Source organism: Hemiscyllium ocellatum, chromosome 20 (genome assembly GCF_020745735.1).
Source record: "Hemiscyllium ocellatum isolate sHemOce1 chromosome 20, sHemOce1.pat.X.cur, whole genome shotgun sequence".
Taxonomy (NCBI): domain Eukaryota; kingdom Metazoa; phylum Chordata; class Chondrichthyes; order Orectolobiformes; family Hemiscylliidae; genus Hemiscyllium; species Hemiscyllium ocellatum.
The window spans coordinates 49,714,676-49,735,539 of record NC_083420.1 but is presented as its reverse complement, the minus strand read 5'-3'; the positions used below and the strand labels follow the sequence as shown (position 1 = coordinate 49,735,539).

General features: G+C 41.6%; 1 protein-coding gene across 4 annotated transcripts in view; it reads right to left on the bottom strand.

The window, feature by feature from the left end:
* Positions 1–20,864, bottom strand: part of rnf216 (ring finger protein 216) — a 220,346-nt gene that overhangs the window by 135,352 nt on the left and 64,130 nt on the right. For all 4 annotated transcript variants that reach the window (XM_060840343.1, XM_060840345.1, XM_060840344.1 and 1 more), the window contains 5 exons: positions 17,926–18,002; positions 12,191–12,281; positions 9,819–9,983; positions 6,374–6,488; positions 5,360–5,499 (listed from right to left, as the gene is read on the bottom strand). In XM_060840343.1, coding sequence (XP_060696326.1) covers positions 5,360–5,499; positions 6,374–6,488; positions 9,819–9,983; positions 12,191–12,281; positions 17,926–18,002 — 588 coding nt within the window. The remainder of the gene's footprint in view (positions 1–5,359; positions 5,500–6,373; positions 6,489–9,818; positions 9,984–12,190; positions 12,282–17,925; positions 18,003–20,864) is intronic.

Below are 20,864 nucleotides of genomic sequence, written 5' to 3'. Positions count from 1 at the left end.
GCAAATGGGGTAAAAGGTTCAGTGCAAAAGATAAAGAGTTGTTAATAGTGGAGGAAAAAAGCGAGAAGCGTGTAAATTAAGATACCAGACGGAGAGAACGATTGTTTCTAATAAGTGCAAAGTAAACAAGACGACTGGGTGTTTGTGTGTGTGGGCGTGCTGAGAGCGGCAGCAGGTGGAGAATATAAGACATAATGCTGAGTGTTCATGAAGTTACTGAATTCAATATTGAGGCCACAAGGCTGTAGTGAAGTTTCTAAATGGAAAACAAGCCTGTGTTGGGTCTCATTGGAACATTACATCGGACACAGCCTGGTAGATCGCTTGGCGGACTACTTTCACTCGATTCCATAGTAACTAGCATGACTGCTTAGTTGCTTGCTATTTCATAGCAACAGAGAAGATAGGTGGAGGAATAGGCCATTTAGCCCCTCAAACCTTTTCAATTATTCAATATAGCCACGGTAACTCACAGAGCTCAATATCCTAATCTTGCCTTCCTCACCATATGTGTTAACCCCTTTAGCCACAAGACCTCCGTCTACCTCCTTCTTGAGAACACAATGTTTTGACCACAGTCACTTTGAGAGTGTGAATTCCACAGGATTTTCTCTCTCTCTCCTCAACTATCTGGAACATCCTTCCTGCATCTAACCTGCCCATATTTTCTTAAATACAATCCTAACCCACTCAACCTCACATGTCAGTCTTGCCATTCTAGGGATCAATTTGGCAAACTTTTGCTGCACTCCTTCTATAGCAACTGCAAGCTTCCTTAGATGAGGAGACCAAAGCTTGACACAGTATTCCAAGCGTGGGCTCACCAATGCTCTGCATAGTTGCAACAAAACATCCTTGGTCCTGTACTGGAATTTCTCGCTATGAATGCCAACATATAGTTGGCTTCACTGCGTGCTGCATCAGCACACCTCCTTGCAGGAAATGATCCAGAAGTCTAAAGTCCTCCCTCGAGCCACGTGTTCATCTGATCTATATTCCTATTCCTATACTCAGTAGCATGTAGCACTGGAAGGAATCCACTGATTATAATCTTAGTTATTTTCCTCTTTAACCTACGACCCAACTCTCATTTCCTAATGGAGAACCTCATTCATCTGTTTTTATTTCAGAACCTACATCGTTTAGCACTACTGCTAGCTGTCCACCACACCAATATAAATTGACAGAAGTCAAAGTGAACAATTGGCCTCTTAGAAAATGAATCTGGGGAAATGGTTATGGGGAATTTGGAAATGGTAGAGGAGTTAAACAGATATTTTGCACCAGTCTTTACAGTGGAAGATACTTTGAACATGCCATTTATACTAAAGAATATGGGGGAAGAATTACGAGACAAGCAGTATTGGATAAAGCAATGGGGCTAAAAGCAGTTAAGTCCTATGGCCTTGCATCTGAGGAACTGAAAAGAAGTAGCCACAGATATAGTGAGTGCATTGTTTGTAATTTTCCAAAAAACCTTGGATACTGAAGTACTGAAGGATTGGAAAACTGTCAATATGACACCCTTATTCAAAAAGGGAGGGAGACAGAAACTGGTAACTGTAGGCTGATCAGCCCAATACCTACTGTTGGAAAATGTGTTGGAATCAATTATTAAGGAAGTGATAAACAGCACATTTGGGAATTCAATACCTATTCCAAGCTGTCTAACTAACTTATTACCTTTTAGAGGACACTCAACCAGCATGGATAGAGAAACCAAACACCACAGATGGGATTTGAACCTACAATCCCTGGTTTAGGAACTCATTGCTTTATCCATTAGGCCACTGGATTTGACCCTCTTTGCTTCCTATCTGGTAACCAATTTTCTATCCATCTCAATACTAACCCCAATCCCAATTAGTTTTACACATTAATCTGTTATGTGGGACTTTGTCAAAAGCCTTCTGAAAGTCCAAATAAATCACATTTACTAGTTGCCCTGACTAACACTAGTTATACCCTTGAAAAATTCTAGAAAATTTGTCCAGCATGAGTTTTCTTTTAAAAGTCCATACTGACTGTGTGAAGTGTACTGTGACAAAATCCTTGATAACACTCTGTTGCATTTTCTCCCACTACCAATGTCAGACTCACTGGTCAATAATTCAGATTTCTCTCAACCTCCCTTTATAAATAGTCAAAATGCATTAGCTACCCTCTAACCTGTGGAACTGTTCCAGAGTCTACACACGTGTATACACAGTCATTTGCTGGCAAACTGACTGGGCATAATTTTATTAAAAATCATTTATAAGTCCATGCATACCACTTCAAGTGCATTACTCTCGTCAATCCTCAAGGTGAAAAAACAAAGTCAAGGCAATTCAACATGAATTTGCTTTCAACCATCCTTGTTGGCTTTCCTTTATTAGACTGCACACTGGTGTAATTGACTTAATATTGTCCCGAATTATAGCTTCTATACACTTGCCCATCAAAGGTAAACTGATTTGCCTATAGGTATTGGATTTATTGCTGCAACTTTGTACTTCCTTTCCTACTCTTATTGCCTTTGGGTGCATTCTGCCAGTCTTGGTGACTTATCAACTTTAAATCATTCTTTTTGATCAATTTTTAGCTGATCTAGAATCTCAACTGTCTCCTCTTTCTCTCTGATCCAAACTGCATTATCTTCCTTGGTAACAACAGATGTAAGGCACTGAATATGCACCAAAAGCATGTCATATAACCATACAGCATAGAAACAGGGCCTTTGGCCTACCATGTCTATGCTGACCAGTAAACATACTACACTAATCCTATATATCTGCACTTGTTCTACAGTGTACCAGGCTCAGACATTTTAAGTGCTTATCCTGATGCTTCCTAAATGTTGCAAGAGTATCTGCCTTTGCCAGCCTCACAGGACAGCGCTTCCCATGTCTTTTGCCTTCACAAATACTTCCTCCTTTTGGTCCTTGATCAGCCCCACTCCTCCTTGTCTATTAACATGACTACAATAGGTGCTATTGCTACTAACCTGTTGTTAGTAGTAATTCTATTTTTATACCATTTGTCTGTCATTTCTTCCTGTAAAATTTCTATATTCAGGCTGGCTCTCAGTTGTCCTATCAATCTGTTATTTACATCATCTTTGTTTCATCTTATTCACTATTGTTTTGCCATGCATTGTGCAGTGTCCTACTGTCAACCGCATGGAAATGTACCTGATCTATATATGAAGCATATACTTTAAAGGTGGCCCATTCAAGTTTTGCCTACCAAAGTTCAACTTATCCAGATAATTCTCACTACATTGATGAGATCAGTCACAGACTGGTGACTGCTTTGCAGGACACCCTTGCTCTGTCTGCACTTCAGGACTCAACATAAGAGTTCAATAATTCTCGACATGAACTCTGTGTTCATTTTGATTACCTCTTACTCTGGATATTTTGCACCTTATTTTTCTATTGTTTGTCTAATCATTGCGATACGATGGAATATTTGGTACTTCAAACCTGCTCAATGCATAAGATCAGGGTTGATTTAATTGTGCTCTTAGCTGCACAACTCTCAACTCCAAAAATCTATTAATCAGCCTTCAATACATTTAAAGATCCTACCTTCTACAGAAGAAATTTCTGCCCTAAAAACCCCGAGAGGGGAAGACAAATTATCAGTCCCAAACTGACATTTGACCTAATTGGCCTACCTCATTTCCTAGAATCCAATTCAGCAATGCCCTCTTCATCGAGTCATACAAATTCAGCACAGAAACAGACCCATTGGCCCAACTAGTCCATGCCAAACATAATTCCAAACTAAACTAACCCTACCTGCCTGCTTCTGGCCCATATCCCTCCAAACCTTTCATATTCATGTGTTTATCCAAATGTCTTTTGAACATTCTGACTGTACTCACAACCACCATTTCCTTGGGAAATTCCTTCCACACATGAACCACGCTCTGTGTAAAAACAAATGCTTCTCACATCTTTTGCAAATATCTCTCCTCTTGTCATAGTGCCCCCTAGTCTTGAAATCCCACATCCAAATGAAAAGACAATACCCTTCATTATTTTATCAATTTCTATAAGGTCGCCTCTCAACCTCCTATGCTCTAGTGAAAAAGGTCCCAGACTATCCAGTCTTTCTTTCTAATTCAAACTTTGCGTACCCAGCAATATCCTGGTAAATCACTTCTAAATCCTCTCCAACTTCATAATATCCATCCTATAATTGGGCAACCAGCATTCCAATTGTCCTCACCAATGTCCTGCATAACCTCAAAATAATTTCCCTACTCCTATACTCAAAAGGACTGAACAATGAAGGCAAGTGTGCCAAACGCCTTTTACGTGACCCAAACTTCAAAGAACTATGGACCTGAACCCCTCGGTCCCTCTGTTCTACAATGCTACCCAAGAGACAACTCTCTTCAGTATAGTTCAGAAACCTTTCTCTTCTTCTGTCCTTCACGCAATCACCATTCCAGTCACATTGACATAACTAAAGATCCCATTATCATTAGTCTATAGCTTTTGAAAGGACATGAGAGAGATACGTTGAAACTATGACAGCTTCCCCAACTAGCTGACAGCATATGGAGTACACTGAATTGATTTCTATTTCTCAACTCTCATAAAATAAAAAGGAAAAGGACTCTCTCTTGGTCTTGAACAGTCAAGACTATTTGTCTCCTCAGATATTGCCAGACGTGCTGAATTTCTACACAGAGTCGTGAACACAGCCCAGTCCATCATGCAAACCAGCCTTCCATCCATTGACTCCACCTATACTTTCCGTTGCCTCAAGAAAGCAACTAACAAAATCAAAGACCCCCTCACACCCGTTTATACTCTTCCGTTGGACACAAAATATACAAGTTTGAATACGTGTACAAACAGATTCAAGAACAGCTTCAGGCTGTTGACAGACCTCTCAAATGTTAATTTTGATCGCTGTCCCTGCACCTTCCCTGCAGCTGCAACACTATTCTGCACTCTATTTTGCTACTCTGATGCACTTTGTATGGTACAGTCTGTATGGATAGTACATAAAGCAACAATCCTCACTGTATTTTGGTACGTATGACACTAAATTAAACTCAAACACAGTGCATTCCTTTCTCTAGATAAAATGTTATTCTCAATAATCGATGCAACCAGAATTCCTCTGTCTTTCTCTATCTTTTTTGAATATCTTTAACCTAAATGGAGAACCTTTTTTGTCAGAAATAAAAGGTTTTCTGCTCAGCATTAATAAAACAACACAGACCAATGCCTTGTGCCTGGGTATAAGATATGGAGAAATTAGGATCCTGCCCACAAAAGTTTTAAAATATACACTGGAGATAAAGTTTAAGAATTTTGGAACTTTCACTGCTGTGCATCTTGAGCATATGATTCACCTCTTCCATCTCTTTCATCTTCTGATGGAAGAACTCCAGTTCTTGTCGCACTAGAGGATGAAGGCCATCCCGCTCATACGATCTCCAGTGTCGTCTTTTGTTTTCTAGAAAGCGCATCTGTCTCTCTATTTTAAAGGCACCTGAGAAAATTGCAACACACAGCCAGAATGAGAAGCTTCCAATCACTATCATTTCCAACAGTGCAAAAATGAACATGTACAAATTTTTGGACAAGCCGATATATAAATTTATTTTGGTTTTCCAACTTTTTATTCTTCTGCAGTTGGCCACTTTACACTTCAATGGTTTTTAGCAAATAAGACGCACAAAACAAATGCTTAAGGCCTCACTGAAATACTTGAAACTTCACAGGAGGTAGAAACTCATGCTATTATCAGACATATTATGGTAACACTATCTGGCTTTCATTAAAATGCTGGTCCTGGAATACTTTAAACTGTTCCCAACAAATGGGATTAAAACTGAATCCACAGCAGCACAAGTGTTGCCAAGCACAATAAAAGGACACATTTGCATATGTTAGCAGACAGTTTCTGCTGGACTGTTAAACAAGAGTGTTCCCCTTATTTTTCAACAAACAAGTCAAATGAGAATCTCACAAGGAAGACAAAAGACGTAAATAATCTCTAGTTATTCAAGCTGTTCCTCAAATGTGGCTGTCAATAAACTCTGTAATAGGCCGTAGATGAATATCACATTTTGTTGCACATGTTTATGGGTTAAAAGAAAATCAGGATGTTGGGTGTAATACATAGGATATGTTAACACTGACCCCAACATTCTGCATGCTTGTGTCAAGAAAAGATGGTAGCTTTTTCTTTCCCTGAATTACCAAAATGAAATACAAATGGGATTGGAGCCAAATCATTTAAATACAACATCAGGCACTTAAACAATTATGGCTAAATTTGATTTGGACCATCTCAAGGTACATTAATCCAAACTCAACCTAAAGCATGGGCATTCCATAGAGTAGCAATTTTCATTCCTTACCTTGTTCAAATTTGAAACTGATTGAATTAGATGAGCTCATTTCTTTTCGTCTGCTCTTTTTTTGACTGGATTGTGGCGAGTTTTCCTGCCATTGCTTAATAGCATCTGATAAGGCCTAAAAAATAGACAGCAGGAAAAAAAAATATAACAACAGACATGGTATACAGTTCATAGAACAAAAAAAAGAGTTGGTCCTCAGATTTATCATTCACAAACTAAGTAGTTAATAAATAAATCGTAAAATAAAAGCAATCATAAAAAAAAGTAAAGCTCCTTTTGCTACAGTTAGCTATTTAAGTGCAATTTCCTTTTATGAATGGAAAGAATTCATAAGGTTTTTATCCTATGTCTGTTGAATGTCTTTGAATGATAAAATTAAGCTTACTTAAATCACAGTGGCATTTATACAATATTGATGACAGGTCACAAATCGGAAAAAGAATTTTATTCAGAGCAATATTAGCTTTGAAATTTAAATTAAAAGCAAAATGAAATAAAAGCAAAGAAGTTTAAAAAATACAAAAGCAAGTTTATATTTAGAGATTAATGCAATATGCAAAGCTGGAGGACAGCAAAATGACAATTTTGCTCAAAGGACCTTTGCTTGTTTTGTATAAGATATATGTTGATTTTGTACAAATAATATATCGGAAACAAACATTTACGCACTACGCATTTTAGAACTTATTATGTAGATCACATTGCTAGGTAAATTCTAGAATGCTTTCGGCACGCTTGCTTTTATTGGTCAGAGCATTAACTGTAGGAGCTGGGACATCTTGTTGCAGCTGTACAAAACATTGATGAGGTCACATTTGAGTACTATGTGCAATTCTATAGTAGGTCGCCCTACTATAGGAGAAAAAGTTTACGAGGATGCGACTTGGACTAGAAGGTTTGAGTTAAAAGCAGAGATTGGGACTTATAATCTCTGAGGGGTGATTTTATGGAGGTCTATAACATCATGAAAGGCATAGATGAGGTAGATAAGCAACAGTTTCTCCCCATGGTAGGTAAGGGAGTCCAAAAGTAAAGGGCACATGTTTAAGGCAAGAGGGGAAGAGATACAGGAGGTGAAAAAGAAATTGCCCACAGAGGGCACTGAGTATCTGGAACAGGAGGTAGTGGTGGACAAGCAGGACGCTGGAAAAACACAGCAAGACAGGCAGCATCAGGGGGTGGAGAAGTCAACTTTTCAGGTGTAACCCTTCTTCAGGACTGGGAGTGGGTGTAAGGGGAAACAGCAGATTGGGGAGTGGAGGGTTTGGCGAGGTGGGGATAGGTGAACACAAGTACAGGAAATTACCTGGTTTGTCGATGGAAGGAATGAATCCAGTTGGTAGCTGAAAGGAAGGGTAGAGGAATGGAAGGGAGGGGGAGAGTCTGGGAAGGAAGTCGGGGACAAGAAGGGAGGTTATGTGAGATTTGAGAACTCAACATTGAGTCCTTTAGGCTGTAGGCTGCCCAGGCAGACAATGAGGTGCTGCTCCTCCAACTTGTGGTCTGATTCGCTATGGCAATGGAGGAGATTGAGAATAGTCATGTCGGAAAGGGAGTGGGAAGGGGAATTAAAATGGGCTGTAACTGGGAGACCAGGTTGGCCCCTGTGGGTCTGGCCTAGATACTTAGCAAACCGTTCCCTAAGTTTACGTTTGGTCTCCCTGATGTCGAGAAGACCACGTCAGGAGCGCCTAATGCAGTAAACTAGGTTGGAGGAGAGGCATGTGAACCTCTGTCTCATCTGGAAGGGCTGTTTGTGGCCCTGGATAGAGGTGAGGGGAGTGGTGTGCTGGCAGGTTTTGCATCTTTTACAATTGCAGGGGAAGGTAAATGGGGGTTCAGGAAGGTTGGTGGGGAGACAACATTCATTTCCTCCCAGTCACCCAGGCATCTGCTTGGACGAGGAGACATTCCACTCCCAGATGTCGACTTATTTTGAACAATGTGCTTTTCCCCACTCTGTCATCCAGACAGCTCTCCACTGCATCACCTCCATTCCCCACTTCACTACTCTAACTCCCTCCACCAAATGTAATAAAGACAGGATCCTCTTGTTCTCACCTACCACTCCACCAGTCTCCATCATCCTTGAACACTTGAGCCAACTCCAATTAGATTCCACCAAGAAAACCTTCCCCTCCCACCCCTCTCTGCCTTCTGCGAGGATCGTTCCCTTCACCAATCCTTGTTCGTGCCACTCTCCCAAACAACCACTCCAGCCTTGGGCAACTGTCTGCGTGGAGTTTGCACGTTCTCCCTGTGTCTGTGTGAGTTTCCTCCAGGTGCTACGGTTTCCTCTCGGAGACCAAAGATGTGCAGGTCAGGTGACTTGCCCATGCTAAATTGCCCATAGTTAGTTACATGTACTAGTCTGGGGTAAATGTAGAGTAATAGGGTAGGGGAATGGGTCTGGGTGGGTCTGGGTTCTTCAGAGGGTCAGTGTGGACTTGCTGGGCTGAGGGGCTTGTTTCCACACTGGAGGGATTCTATGATTCAAAGAAAAATGAAAGACTGACCTGACATCCCAGTCTCCTCCCATTTTAATTCCACTTCCCACTTCCTTTCCAACATGACCATTCTTGGCCTCCTCCATTGCCACAGCAAATCAAACCATAAATTTGAGGAAGAACACCATCTTCCGCCGAGGCAGCCTACAGCCCGGTAGTTCTCCAATTTCAAATAACCTCTCTTTCCAAACCTACCCCCTCCTTTCCATTCCTCTTATCAACCTTCCTTCCAGCTATCAACTGGACTGATTCCCTGCTTCTACTAGCTTTCTCTTATCACTATTTCACCATGCCCACCCCCCTAAGCCCCTTTATTTGCAGCTCCCCTTACACCCAACCCCAGTCCTGAAGGGTTACACCCGAAATGTTGATTTCTCCACCTGCTGATCTTCCAGCTTCCTGCTTGTCTACTTTGGAGTCCAGTATCTGCTTTATTTGGTCTCTAAAGAGGTAGTGGCAGAGGCAGAAGCAAGTACAATTTCTTCATTTAAGAAACATTTAGACAGGTACTTGGATGGGATAGGTATGGAGGGATATGAACCAAATGCAGGCAAATAGGACCAGTTTATTTGTGAAAACTGGGTGGCAAGGATGTGTTAGGTCAAAGGGGGCTGTAGACGTCTATGACTCAGAGTTAACTTCAGGAAGCTGTTAGCTTGAAATCTCCAATCAATGTAGCCTCATTTCTGGTTATTGATATTAGATTACACAAGTTTTCATTTCCTTATATAAGCAAACTTTAACTGTGTCACTGATCTCGAGTAAGTAAGTTGCAAATCATAACATTGAGTGTCGTGTGTGCACGCGCATACATGTAAGTAATACATGTCAACTTAACATTAGTACTGGAATAGATCTTTATTTAAGATGATTATGAATAATCAGTAAATAAAACAAAACTGAAAAGGAGAAAATAAGAAGCACCTGGTAATACAAACCTTGCGGGTGATTGCATAGTGTCCCTTGAGCTCATGTAAAGCCCATTTAATGTCTTGACTGTTTAGCATTTTAAAATCTGCCATGAGGAGGTCAGAAGCCTGAAGAAAACACTGCTGGTTCACAGGAGCAAGCTTCGAGAAGTCAAAAAAGTCCATTTTGGGTTTCTGTTCAGTACAGAACACATACACAAATTCATTAGCACGTAACAACTGATCAGATAAGCATCTCATACCTAAACACAAAGCTGGCAAAAACAACAGGTCTGCAATTTTAAATGTTTTACTTTTTTCCTGGAAACCATTCATCAGTGGAAAAATAAACTAAAAGAACATGCAATATGAAGTTCTAGACTGCAGAAACTAACATATCTTCCCACAATTCCCATAACTTGCACCATCTACACTACACACAAAAACAAAAAACTGTTTGAGAAACACAGCACGTCTTGCAGTTCTGTGGAGGAAAAGCAGACTTAACGTCTCTGATCCAGCGACCCTTCCCCAGAACAAATGGTAGCTAGGGAAAGGTGGTATAAATGAAGACAAGGAGAGGTACAGGGAGCAAGTGATAGGTGGAGCTCGAAGGCCAGACAGTTCAGCATACAAACTGATGGATAATTTTAAGCTAGGGAGAAAGAACAACTGTTAATGGGACCATGACAATGGGTTGGTTGTGCTGAAGGCAGCCCATGGCATAAGGCCTGGGATGTGGGTAAAGGACATGGAAGGTGATGCTCTGGTTCTAAAATCATTGAACTCTACTGAATCCTGAAGATTGCAGGGTTCCCAGCCAGAACATGAGATGTGGCTCTTCCAACATGCGCTGAGCGTTAGTGGAGCTAAGCAGTAAGTCTGAGATAGAAATACTGGCCAGGGAACACAGTGGTGTGGCAAAATGGCAGGCAACTGGAAGCTCGGGGTCATGTCTGCAGACAGAATGTAGCTGTTCTTCAAAGCGGTTGCTCAATCTAGGTTTTGCCTCCACATTGTAGCGGAGAACACATTGTGAACAGTGAGTGAGCTAAGTGCAGGTAAATCACTTCTTCATCTGTAAGGTGTATCTGAAACAGGCAAGTCTTACACTTTTTGTGATTGCATGGGAAAGTGCTGTATGGATGTGGGGAGGAGCTGGGAATGGAGGAGGTTCAGACCAGGGTGCCCTGTATGGACCAGGACCTGTGGAATACTGACAAGGAGTAGGAGAGGAATGTATATCTGGTGGTGGCATCCCACTGGAGGCAAATGCTTCTTTAGAGGTGGATGCTACGGAGGTGGAAAGTGAGCACCGGGAGGACTTTATCGGTGTGCGAAGGAAGAAAAGGAGTGAAGGGCAAAGTAAAGGAGATGTCTGACGTTTCAGAGGTCTTTGTCAACTATGGTGGTGGGGAAAGATGTGGACGTTTCTGAGGATCCTCTGCAAAAAGTATCAGAACAAATACAACAGATGAAAAAACTGGGAGAACAGAGTCAAGTTTTTACAGGAAGCAGGGTGTAAGGATGCATAGTTTGGGTGAGAAATGGTGGCACTGTACTGGAAAGGTGTAGCCAGTGTAATGACTGTCACCAGGCTAGCTAGGTGGGTCTCAGAATACAAAAGTTTCCTGATTGGATCAGGTTAATAGCCCCAATCAGGGAGCCAACAGATATGAACAGGAATAGCAGACATCCTGTTCACATTGAGGGAGCTGGATCATCGTCAAGGACTCTCCACATGTAAATAAAGGGCAACGTGGTGTAAGGATACTGATCTCTATGGAGTTATTGCACAGCCATTGCGCAGAAGTGGAAAGAGATGTCAAGGAAGAAAAGAGAGAGTAAGAGATGGACCAGGTGAAGATGAGAGCAGACTGGAAATTAGAAATGAAATTGATAAATTTAAATTCTGAATGAGCCGGAAGGATCCAGTTGGAGGGAGTGTGTTGGAGATGGGTAAAGGGAACTGTGGGATGGACAGCGTACTCTAGTCCAAAGAAATGGCCACAAATACGGGGCAAGAATTCCATGTCATGTTGTGCCTCAAATTCATTAAGAGGGATAAAACTAAGACTTCTGCTAAGTATAGACCATTCAGCAGAGACAGAAGGTCAGAAGGGATAATAAATATATGAGACTAGCAGTGGGGTTGTGAGAAGGAATGGAAGCAGATAGAAGTGGCGGAGAGGAAGGATCCAGAGGGGCGGGGATACATCTGGGCTGTTGCAGCTTCATGCCTGAAGCAAAGTCTAAGCTCGAATTTCGTGGTGTCATGTCCTCCTATCCTCTACAACTGTAGACAAGGCTTGCTGCACAGCAAAATAACTGAAGCCAGTTTCACTCAAACATCTGCAGCAAAATGATGATCCACGTGAAATAACAAGAACAAACCAAGTTACCTCTTCATTACTTTCAAGCAAACTGCTGCTGTGTGAAAAAATTAAATTCTTCTTCGGATAATCAGGATTTTCCAGGAGATGGTTACACAAGCTGAAAACAAGGACAGAAAACATATCGGTATAAAATTTATTTAAATTGAAAATCAGCTTCCTGTCTATATCAAACATAAGGGGAAAATCTTCCAGTATACATTGACTAAGCAAAGGGCAATGAGAACCTAAAGGAGGGGATGAATATTTATACAACCACACAAGACTGGACACCTTTGAAAAAAGGCTTTGCCTTACTTAACTTTAAGGTCTTCCATACATTCCTGACCAAACTATTAATCAGTAACAGTTCTGGCAAGTCCATCAGATAACCTTACTTTCATATTCTTCACCCATTCTTGCCCTCTCTGACTAGGTGCATATGATCAACAAAGCTTTAGGGAATGACAACTGTCAAGCCAGCAGCGGTTACCAAAGGAACATTTCATTAAGATGACAGATGAAATTATGGGAAATTAAACCTTTATTATCAAATTCATAAGACATAGGAGTGGAAGTAAGACCATTCGGCCCCTTGAGTCCACTCTGCCATTTAATCATGGCTGATGGGCATTTCAACTCCACTTACCCGCATTCTCCCCGTAGCCCTTAATTCCTTGTGACATCAAGCATTTAGCGTCCCGGCCTCCACTGCACTCTGCGGCAATGAATTCCACAGGCCCACCACACTCTGGCTGAAGAAATGTCTCCGCATTTCTGTTCTGAATTGACCTCCTCTAATTGTAAGGCTGTTCCCACAGGTCCTAGTCTCCCCGCCTAACGGAAACAATTTCTTAGCATCCACCCTTTCCAAGCCATGTATTATCTTGTAAGTTTCTATTAGATCTCCCCTTAACCTTCTAAACTCCAATGAATACAATCCCAGGATCCTCAGCTGTTCCTCGTATGTCAGACCTACCATTCCAGAGATCATCCGTGTGAATCTCCGCTGGACACGTTCTAGTGCCAGTATGTCCTTCCTGAGGTGTGGGGACCAAAACTGGACACAGTACTCCAAATGGGGCCTAACCAGAGCTTTATAAAGTCTCAGTAGCACATTGCTGCTTTTATATTCCAACCCTCTTGAGATAAATGACAACATTGCATTCGCTTTCTTAATCACGGATTCAACCTGCATGTTTACCTTTCGAGAATCCTCGACTAGCACTCCCAGATCCCTTTGTACTTTGGCTTTATGAATTTTCTCACTGTTTAGAAAGTAGTCCATGCTTGTATTCTTTTTCCAAAGTGCAAGACCTCGCATTTGCTCACACTGAACTTCATCAGCCATTTCCTGGACCACTTCGCTAGAATGCCCCCAGTGCCTTCATCCAGATCATTAATATATAATGTGAACAGCTGTGGCCCCAACACTGAACCCTGCGGGACACCGCTTGTCACCAGCTGCCATTCTGAAAAAGAACCTCTTATCCCAACTCTCTGCCTTCTGTCAGACAGCCAATCCTCAATCCATGCCAGTAGCTCACCTCGAACACCATGGGCCCTCACCTTGCTCAGCAGCCTCCCGTGTGGCACTTTATCAAAGGCCTTTTGGAAGGCTAGATAGACCACATCCACTGGGTTTCCCTGGTCTAACTTATTTGTCACCTCTTCAAAGAATTCTAACAGGTTGGTCAGGCACGATCTCCCCTTACTAAATCCATGTTGACTTGTTCTAATCCGACCCTGCTCTTCCAAGAATTTAGAAACTTCATCCTTAACAATGGATTCCAGAGTTTTACCAATAGCCGAGGTTAGGTTAATTGGCCTATAATTTTCCATCTATTTATTGATCCTTTCTTGAACAAGGGGGTTACAACAGCCATCTTTCAATCATCCGGGACTTTCCCTGACTCCAGTGACTTTTGAAAGATCTCAACCAATGCCTCTACTATTTCCTCAGCCACCTCCCTCAGAACTCTAGGATGTAGCCCAATGGGGGCCAGGAGATTTGTCAATTTTAAAACCTTTTAGTTTTTCTAGCACTCTCTCTTTTGTAATGGCAACCATACTCAACTCAGCCCCCTGACTCCCTTTAATTGTTGGGATATTACTCATGTCTTCCACTGTGAAGACTGACGCAAAGTACTTATTAGGTTCTCCAGCTATTTCCTTACCTCCCATTACAAGCCTTCCAGCATCAGTTTGAAGTGGCCCAATGTCTACTTTTGCCTGTCGTTTGTTTCTTATGTATTGAAAGAAACTTTTACTATCATTTCTAATATTACTGGCTAGCCTACCTTCATATTTGATCCTCTCCTTCCTTATTACCCTTTGTTTGTTTTTGTAGCCTTCCCAATCTTCTGAGTTCCCAGCGCTCTTAGACACTTTACAGGATCTCTCTTTTTCTTTGATACATTTCCTGACTTCCTTTGTCAGCCATGCCTCCCCAGATAATCTTTCTTTTCTTGGGGATGAACCTCTGTACTGTGTTCTCAATTATACCCACAAACTCTTGCCATTTTTGCTCTCCTGTCTTCCCTGCTAGGCTCTGTTTCCAGTCGATTTTCGTCAGTTTCTCTCTCATGCCCTCAATTACCTTTGTTTAACTATAACACCATTACATCTGATTTTGCCTTCACTCTTTCAAACTGCAGACTGAACTCTACCATATTATGATCGCTGCTTTCTAAGTGTTCCCTTACTTTAAGATCTTTTATAAAGTCTGGTTCATTACATAGCACTAGGTCCAAAATAGCCTGTTCCCTTGTGGACTCCATGACAAGCTGTTCCAAAAAGCCATCCTGTAAGCATTCCAAGAATTCCCTTTCTTTGGATCCACTGGCAACATTATTTACCCAGTCCACCTGCATATTGAAGTCCCCCATGATCATCGTGACCGTGCCTTTCTGACATGCCTTTTCTATTTCCCGGTACATGTTGCGCCCCTGGTCCTGACCACGTTAGGAGGTCTGTACATAATTCCCATTACGTTTTTTTTGCCTTTGTGGTTCCTCAATTCCACCCACACAGACTCCACATCATCTGACCCTATGTCATTCAGTGCCATAGATTTAATTTTGTTCTTAACTAACAAGGCCACCCCCTGCCCACCTCCCTGTCTTTTCGATAAGTTGCAAATCCTTGGATGATTAACTGCCAGTCCTGAACCCCCTGCAACCATGTTTCTGTGATGCCTACCACATCATAATCATTCACGATAATCTGTGCCGTTAGTTCATCTACTTTGTTACGAATGCTACAAGCATTCATGTAAAGTGCCTTAATGCTAACATTCTTATCATTAGTGATATTGGAAGTCATAAGATGTCCTAAGTTATCCTTCCTTTTGGTTGTATTCCTAATCTGCCTCAAGGTTGAATCCACCTGCATACATGCTATCCTCCTGCTTATCTTTCCATTTAACTGCACAACGTTGTGCATTAAAAAGCACTTCAACTCAAAAAAATTGTAAAGGTAACAAATATGTTTTATGTTCTGCAACTACCTGTGTTCTTGAAAATGTGTTCTATTCTCAAAATCAAGTTTTAGACCACACACATTGCTGTCAAAAATTTTTTTGTGGTAGCAAATGTTAGTTTCACAGTTGTGACTTTGAACTAAACAAATTTGATATCATAGTCATGATGCGACCAGACAAAGAGATCCATAAGTGAGGTGTTAAGTCAAATAATGAACAAAGGAGAACTAAGTCACCCCATGATTCACTAAAATCCTTAAACAGCATCTTTCAAACTCTCAGCCATTTTCATCCAGAAGAACAAGGGTAGCAAATTCATGGGAACACCAATACTTTCAAGGTCCCCTCCAAGCCACTCACCATCCTGACTTGAAAATGTATTACAGCACCTTCAGTGTCACTGGGCCAAAATCCTGGAATTCCCTCCCTAACAGCCTACAGAACATGGAGTGCTGTGGTTCAAGAAAGGAGCTCACCACCGCCTTTTCAAAGGCAACCAAGCATAGGGAATAAACGCTGACAAGGCAGCGACGCCCATGTCTCAAGTGAATAAAACAAAAATGATGCTGTCATGCACTTTTTAGTGACCATGTTGGTTGAAGCTTAGCTTAGAAATGGAATCATTGTTACAAAGAGTCAAAGAAAAGATTATATTAAAAAGCCAGTACTGGAATAATATGTTCAATTTTGGGTACCACACTTCAGAAGGATAACAAAGCCTTAGAAAAGTTGCAGAGCAGACTTATCAAAATGAACCAAAATTAAAAATGTTTCAGTTACGTCAAGAGACTGCAGATGCTGGGTGCTTGTTTAGATTAGGTTAGATTAGATTACTTACAGTGTGGAAATAGGCCCTTCGGCCTAACAAGTCCACACTGACCCTCCAACCAGCAACCCACCCAGACCCATTCCCCTATATTTACCCCTTCACCTAACACTACGGGCAATTTAGCATGGCCAGTTCACCTCACCTGCATATCTTTGGACTGTGGGAGGAAACCGGAGCTCCCAGGAGGAAACCCACGCAGACACTGGGAGAATGTGCAAACTCCACACAGACAGTTGCCCAAGGTGGGAATTGAACCCAAGTCTCTGGCGCTGTGAGGCAGCAGTGCTAACTACTGTGCCACCGTGTCGCCTTAAGAAGTTGTTTGCAGTGAGCCTGACGTGATGTTAAGACATTTAATATCATCAAAATCAAGAAGGATTCTGATGGGCACTTTCCAGTAGCAAATGGACAAGATCCCAGAGCTCACTGTGTTCAGGTGACAGGCAAAAGAAGTTGAGATTATTTGAGGATATTGAAGTGACCAGGAATGCATTTCCTGAAAAAAAAGAGTCTCAAATATATTCAACACTAAATTTCAAAGGAGACTTAGATACATACTTGGAAGGAAAAACATTGAAGGGTTATACAGAAGGGCAAGATGATGACCTTGTGATATTATCACTAGACTATTAATCCAGGTTCAAATCCTGCTCTATAATATGGTGAAGTCTGAATTAAATATCTGGAATTAGGGGCCTAATGATGACCACAAAATCATTGTCAATTTTCAGAAAAAAAACATCGGAGTCACTCATGTCCTTTATGCAAGGAAACTGCCATCCTTATCTGATCTAGACTACATATGACTCCAGACCCACAGCAATATAGATACCACTAAACTGCCCTCTGTGCAATTAGGGTAATTAATGCTGGCCGAGACAGTGGCACCCACATCCCATGAATGAAGTTTTAAAAAGTAGTCAGTGTGTAGGATTAGCTTGTTAGCTCTAATAAACAGGCATTACAGATTTGATGGACCAAATAGCTTCCTTCTACACTGTAGTAGTCTGATTGTAGAAACACAAAATCAAATATGCAGTGCTTGAAACTGATAATATTTGAACAACTCTCTCTCTGAAGAGGTGGAATTATATGCAAGAACCACTGCAAGAGAAACAGCATTCTCAGCAATACAATACTCAAGAAAAGTTATTGGGTACATTAAATTGGTTACATTTGCAGTACCCCATTCTGTGTGTTTTCGGGGTCAGTTAGCTCAGTTGGCTGGATGGCCAGTTTGCATCAATTCCCACAATTGTCATCCTCAAGGCCTGCACTTCTTAACCTCTTCCATTGCCTGAGGTATAGTGACCCTCAGGTGAAACCATCACCAGTCGCCTCTAATAAGAGAACAGCTCTATGGTCCACCATGATATTGGCGACTTTATCGTTACCTCTATTTTCCACAAATCACAGTATCACATATTCCTCCATCTAATGATTAGAATGACTTACACATTTAAATCCCAGATTTCTTTTGTCGTTATCAGTTCTTCAACAAACTGTTCTTCGATATCAGGGAACAGATTCACCTGTAAAAGTCAAGCTGAATTAAAATACCACGCTAGAAATGCAAAATCTTGATTAGCCGAATATTACAAACAAAGAATTTCTGTATTTTGAAACCAAACTGAACTTCCAAAGTCCATTGCACTAAATTGTTCCATTAACCCCAAAACTATGGCAACTGAGACTCTGGATAAAAAATTCTGAAAAGTTGGAAGAGGGGGTGACCATTTTTCCATAAGAGTCACTGCCGAGACTTCCACAATATTTGACTAATTATGAGTTACAGAGACCTCTTGCTATTCAATGACATACAGCTCCCAACAAAACGGGTCAATGCTGTCCAACCCTATATATCATTTCATTTGACACCTAGCCAGCGCAAAAAAAAATCAAACCATTATTAGTCTGGAGGGTTCAAAACATAAGCCACGAGAGGTAAAAGTATATTTTGTATAATTTGTGGGTGTAGTCATCGTTTGCAAGGTGAGCATTTATCAGCAATATCACTTGTGAAGTTCATATGATACTTTCTTGAACAGAAGTCATTGTGGTATGGGAACTGCAATCAGGTTTTCAGCGAGCGAAGGAGTGAAATTACAGTTCCAAGCTAGGTCAGTGATATACGAGTTCCTTTATCCTCCCACAAAGAGGGGTCACAGCTTGAGATATTTTGAAAAAGTCTCAGCAAAATGCATATACAAGATGCATATTACCATCACAGTGCAGAGGTGGTGAAAAGGGTGCTGATCAAGCCAATTGTTTTGCACTGAGTGCTGTCTTTGAGTTGCTTTTGAGTGTTTCTGGAGTTGCATTCTCACACAGGCAAGTGGAGAGCACTCCATCACATTCTTGACTTGTACCTTGTTGATAGTGAACCAGCTGTGGGGAAACACTGGGTGAGTTGCCACACAATTCCTAGCCACTGACCTGCTCCTAGTAGCCACACAGTTTTCCATTCATCCCCAATTCCTTTCATTTTGTAAGGGTTACAAAAAAACATAGAATGAGAAACATAAAAGATAGGAGCAGCAAGAGGCCACCTGACCCTTTGCACCTGCTCATTCATTCAATATAATATGGCTGAACATTGAACCCAATACCCTAATCCTGCCCTTCCCCCATATCCCTTGATGGCTTCAGCCACAAGAACTATATCTACCTCGTTCTTGAAAACACAATGTTTTGGTCTCAACCATTTTGTAGTTGTGAAGTCCACAGGCTCACCACTCTTTGGGTGATAACATTTTTCCTCCTCTCAATCCTCTTACCCCTTATCCTTCAACTATGACCCTTGGTTCTGGACTCCCTTACCATCTGGAACATCCTCCTTGCATCTATTCTGTCTCATTCACTGTGAGAATGTTATCGGTTTTGTGAGCTTCTCTCCTCATTCTTCTCAACTCCAGTGAATACTCAAACCATCCTCACACATCAATCCTTCCATTCCAGGAATCAATTCGGTTTACTCCTTCTACTGCAAGAATGCCCGGTATCAGATATGAAGACCAAAACTCTACACATTATTCCAGATGGGGCCTCACCCATGCCCTCGATAATTGCAGTAAGACATCTTGCCAATGTATCGAATCCTCTCGCTAAGGTGGCCAACATAAAGTTTGTCTTCTTTACTACATGCTACACCTGTGCACTTTACTTTCAGTACTACATGGGGATATCCTGGTGTCATTGAATACAACACAAGACCATAAGAAAATGAATACAATTAGGCCATTCGGCCCATCAGGTATGCCCTGCAATTTGATCATTTTACTCACTGTACTCAATTTACAGCCATTCAAATAATAATCATAGAACATTACAGCGCAGTACAGGCCCTTTGGCTCTCGAAGTTGCGCCACCCTGTCATGCTAATCTGAAGCCCATCTCACCTACACTGTTCCATGTACGTCCATATGCCTGTCCAATGACGACTTAAGCGCACTTAAACTTGGCGAATCTACTACTGTTGCAGGCAAAGCATCACTACATTCTGAGTAAAGAAATTACCTCTGACATCTGTCTTATACCTGTCTCCCTTCACTTTAAAAGTTGTGTCCCCTCGTGTTTGCCGTTCCCATACTTGGAAAAAGGCTCTCCCTGTCCACCCTATCTAACTCTCTGATTATCTTATGCATCTCTGTTAAGTCACCTCTCAACCTCCTTCTCTCTAACGAGAACAGCCTCAACGCCCTCAGTCTTTCCTCATAAGACATTCCTTCCATTCCAGGCAACATCCTAGTAAATCTCCTCTGCACCCTTTCCAAAGCTTCCACATCCTTCTTATAATGCGGTGACCAGAACTGGACACAATACTCCAAGTGCAGCCGTACCAGAGCTTTGTCTGGCTGCAGCATAACCTCCTGGTTCCGGAACTCGATCCCTCTGTTAATAAAAGGCCAAAACACTGTATGCCTTCTTAATAACCCTGTCAATCTGGGTGGCAACTTTCAGGGATCTGTGTACGTGGACACCGAGATCTCTCTGCTCATCTGCATTCACAAGAATCTTATCATTAGCCCAGTACTTTGCATTCCGATTACTCCATCCAAAGTGTATCACCTCACACTTGTCCACATTAAACTCTATTTGCCACCTCTCAGCCCAGCTCTGCATCCTATGTCTCTCTGCAACCAACTACATCCTTCATCACTATCTACAACTCCACTGACCTTAGTGTCGTCCGCAACTTTACTAACCCACCCTTCTAAGCCCTCATCCAGGTCATTATAAAAATGACAAACAGCAGTGGACCCAACACCGACCCTTGCAGTACGCCACAAGTAACTGGACACCAAGATGAACATGTTCCATCAACTACAACCCTCTGTTTTCTTTCAGCAAGCCAATTACTGATCCAAACTGCTATGTTTCCCACAATTCCATTC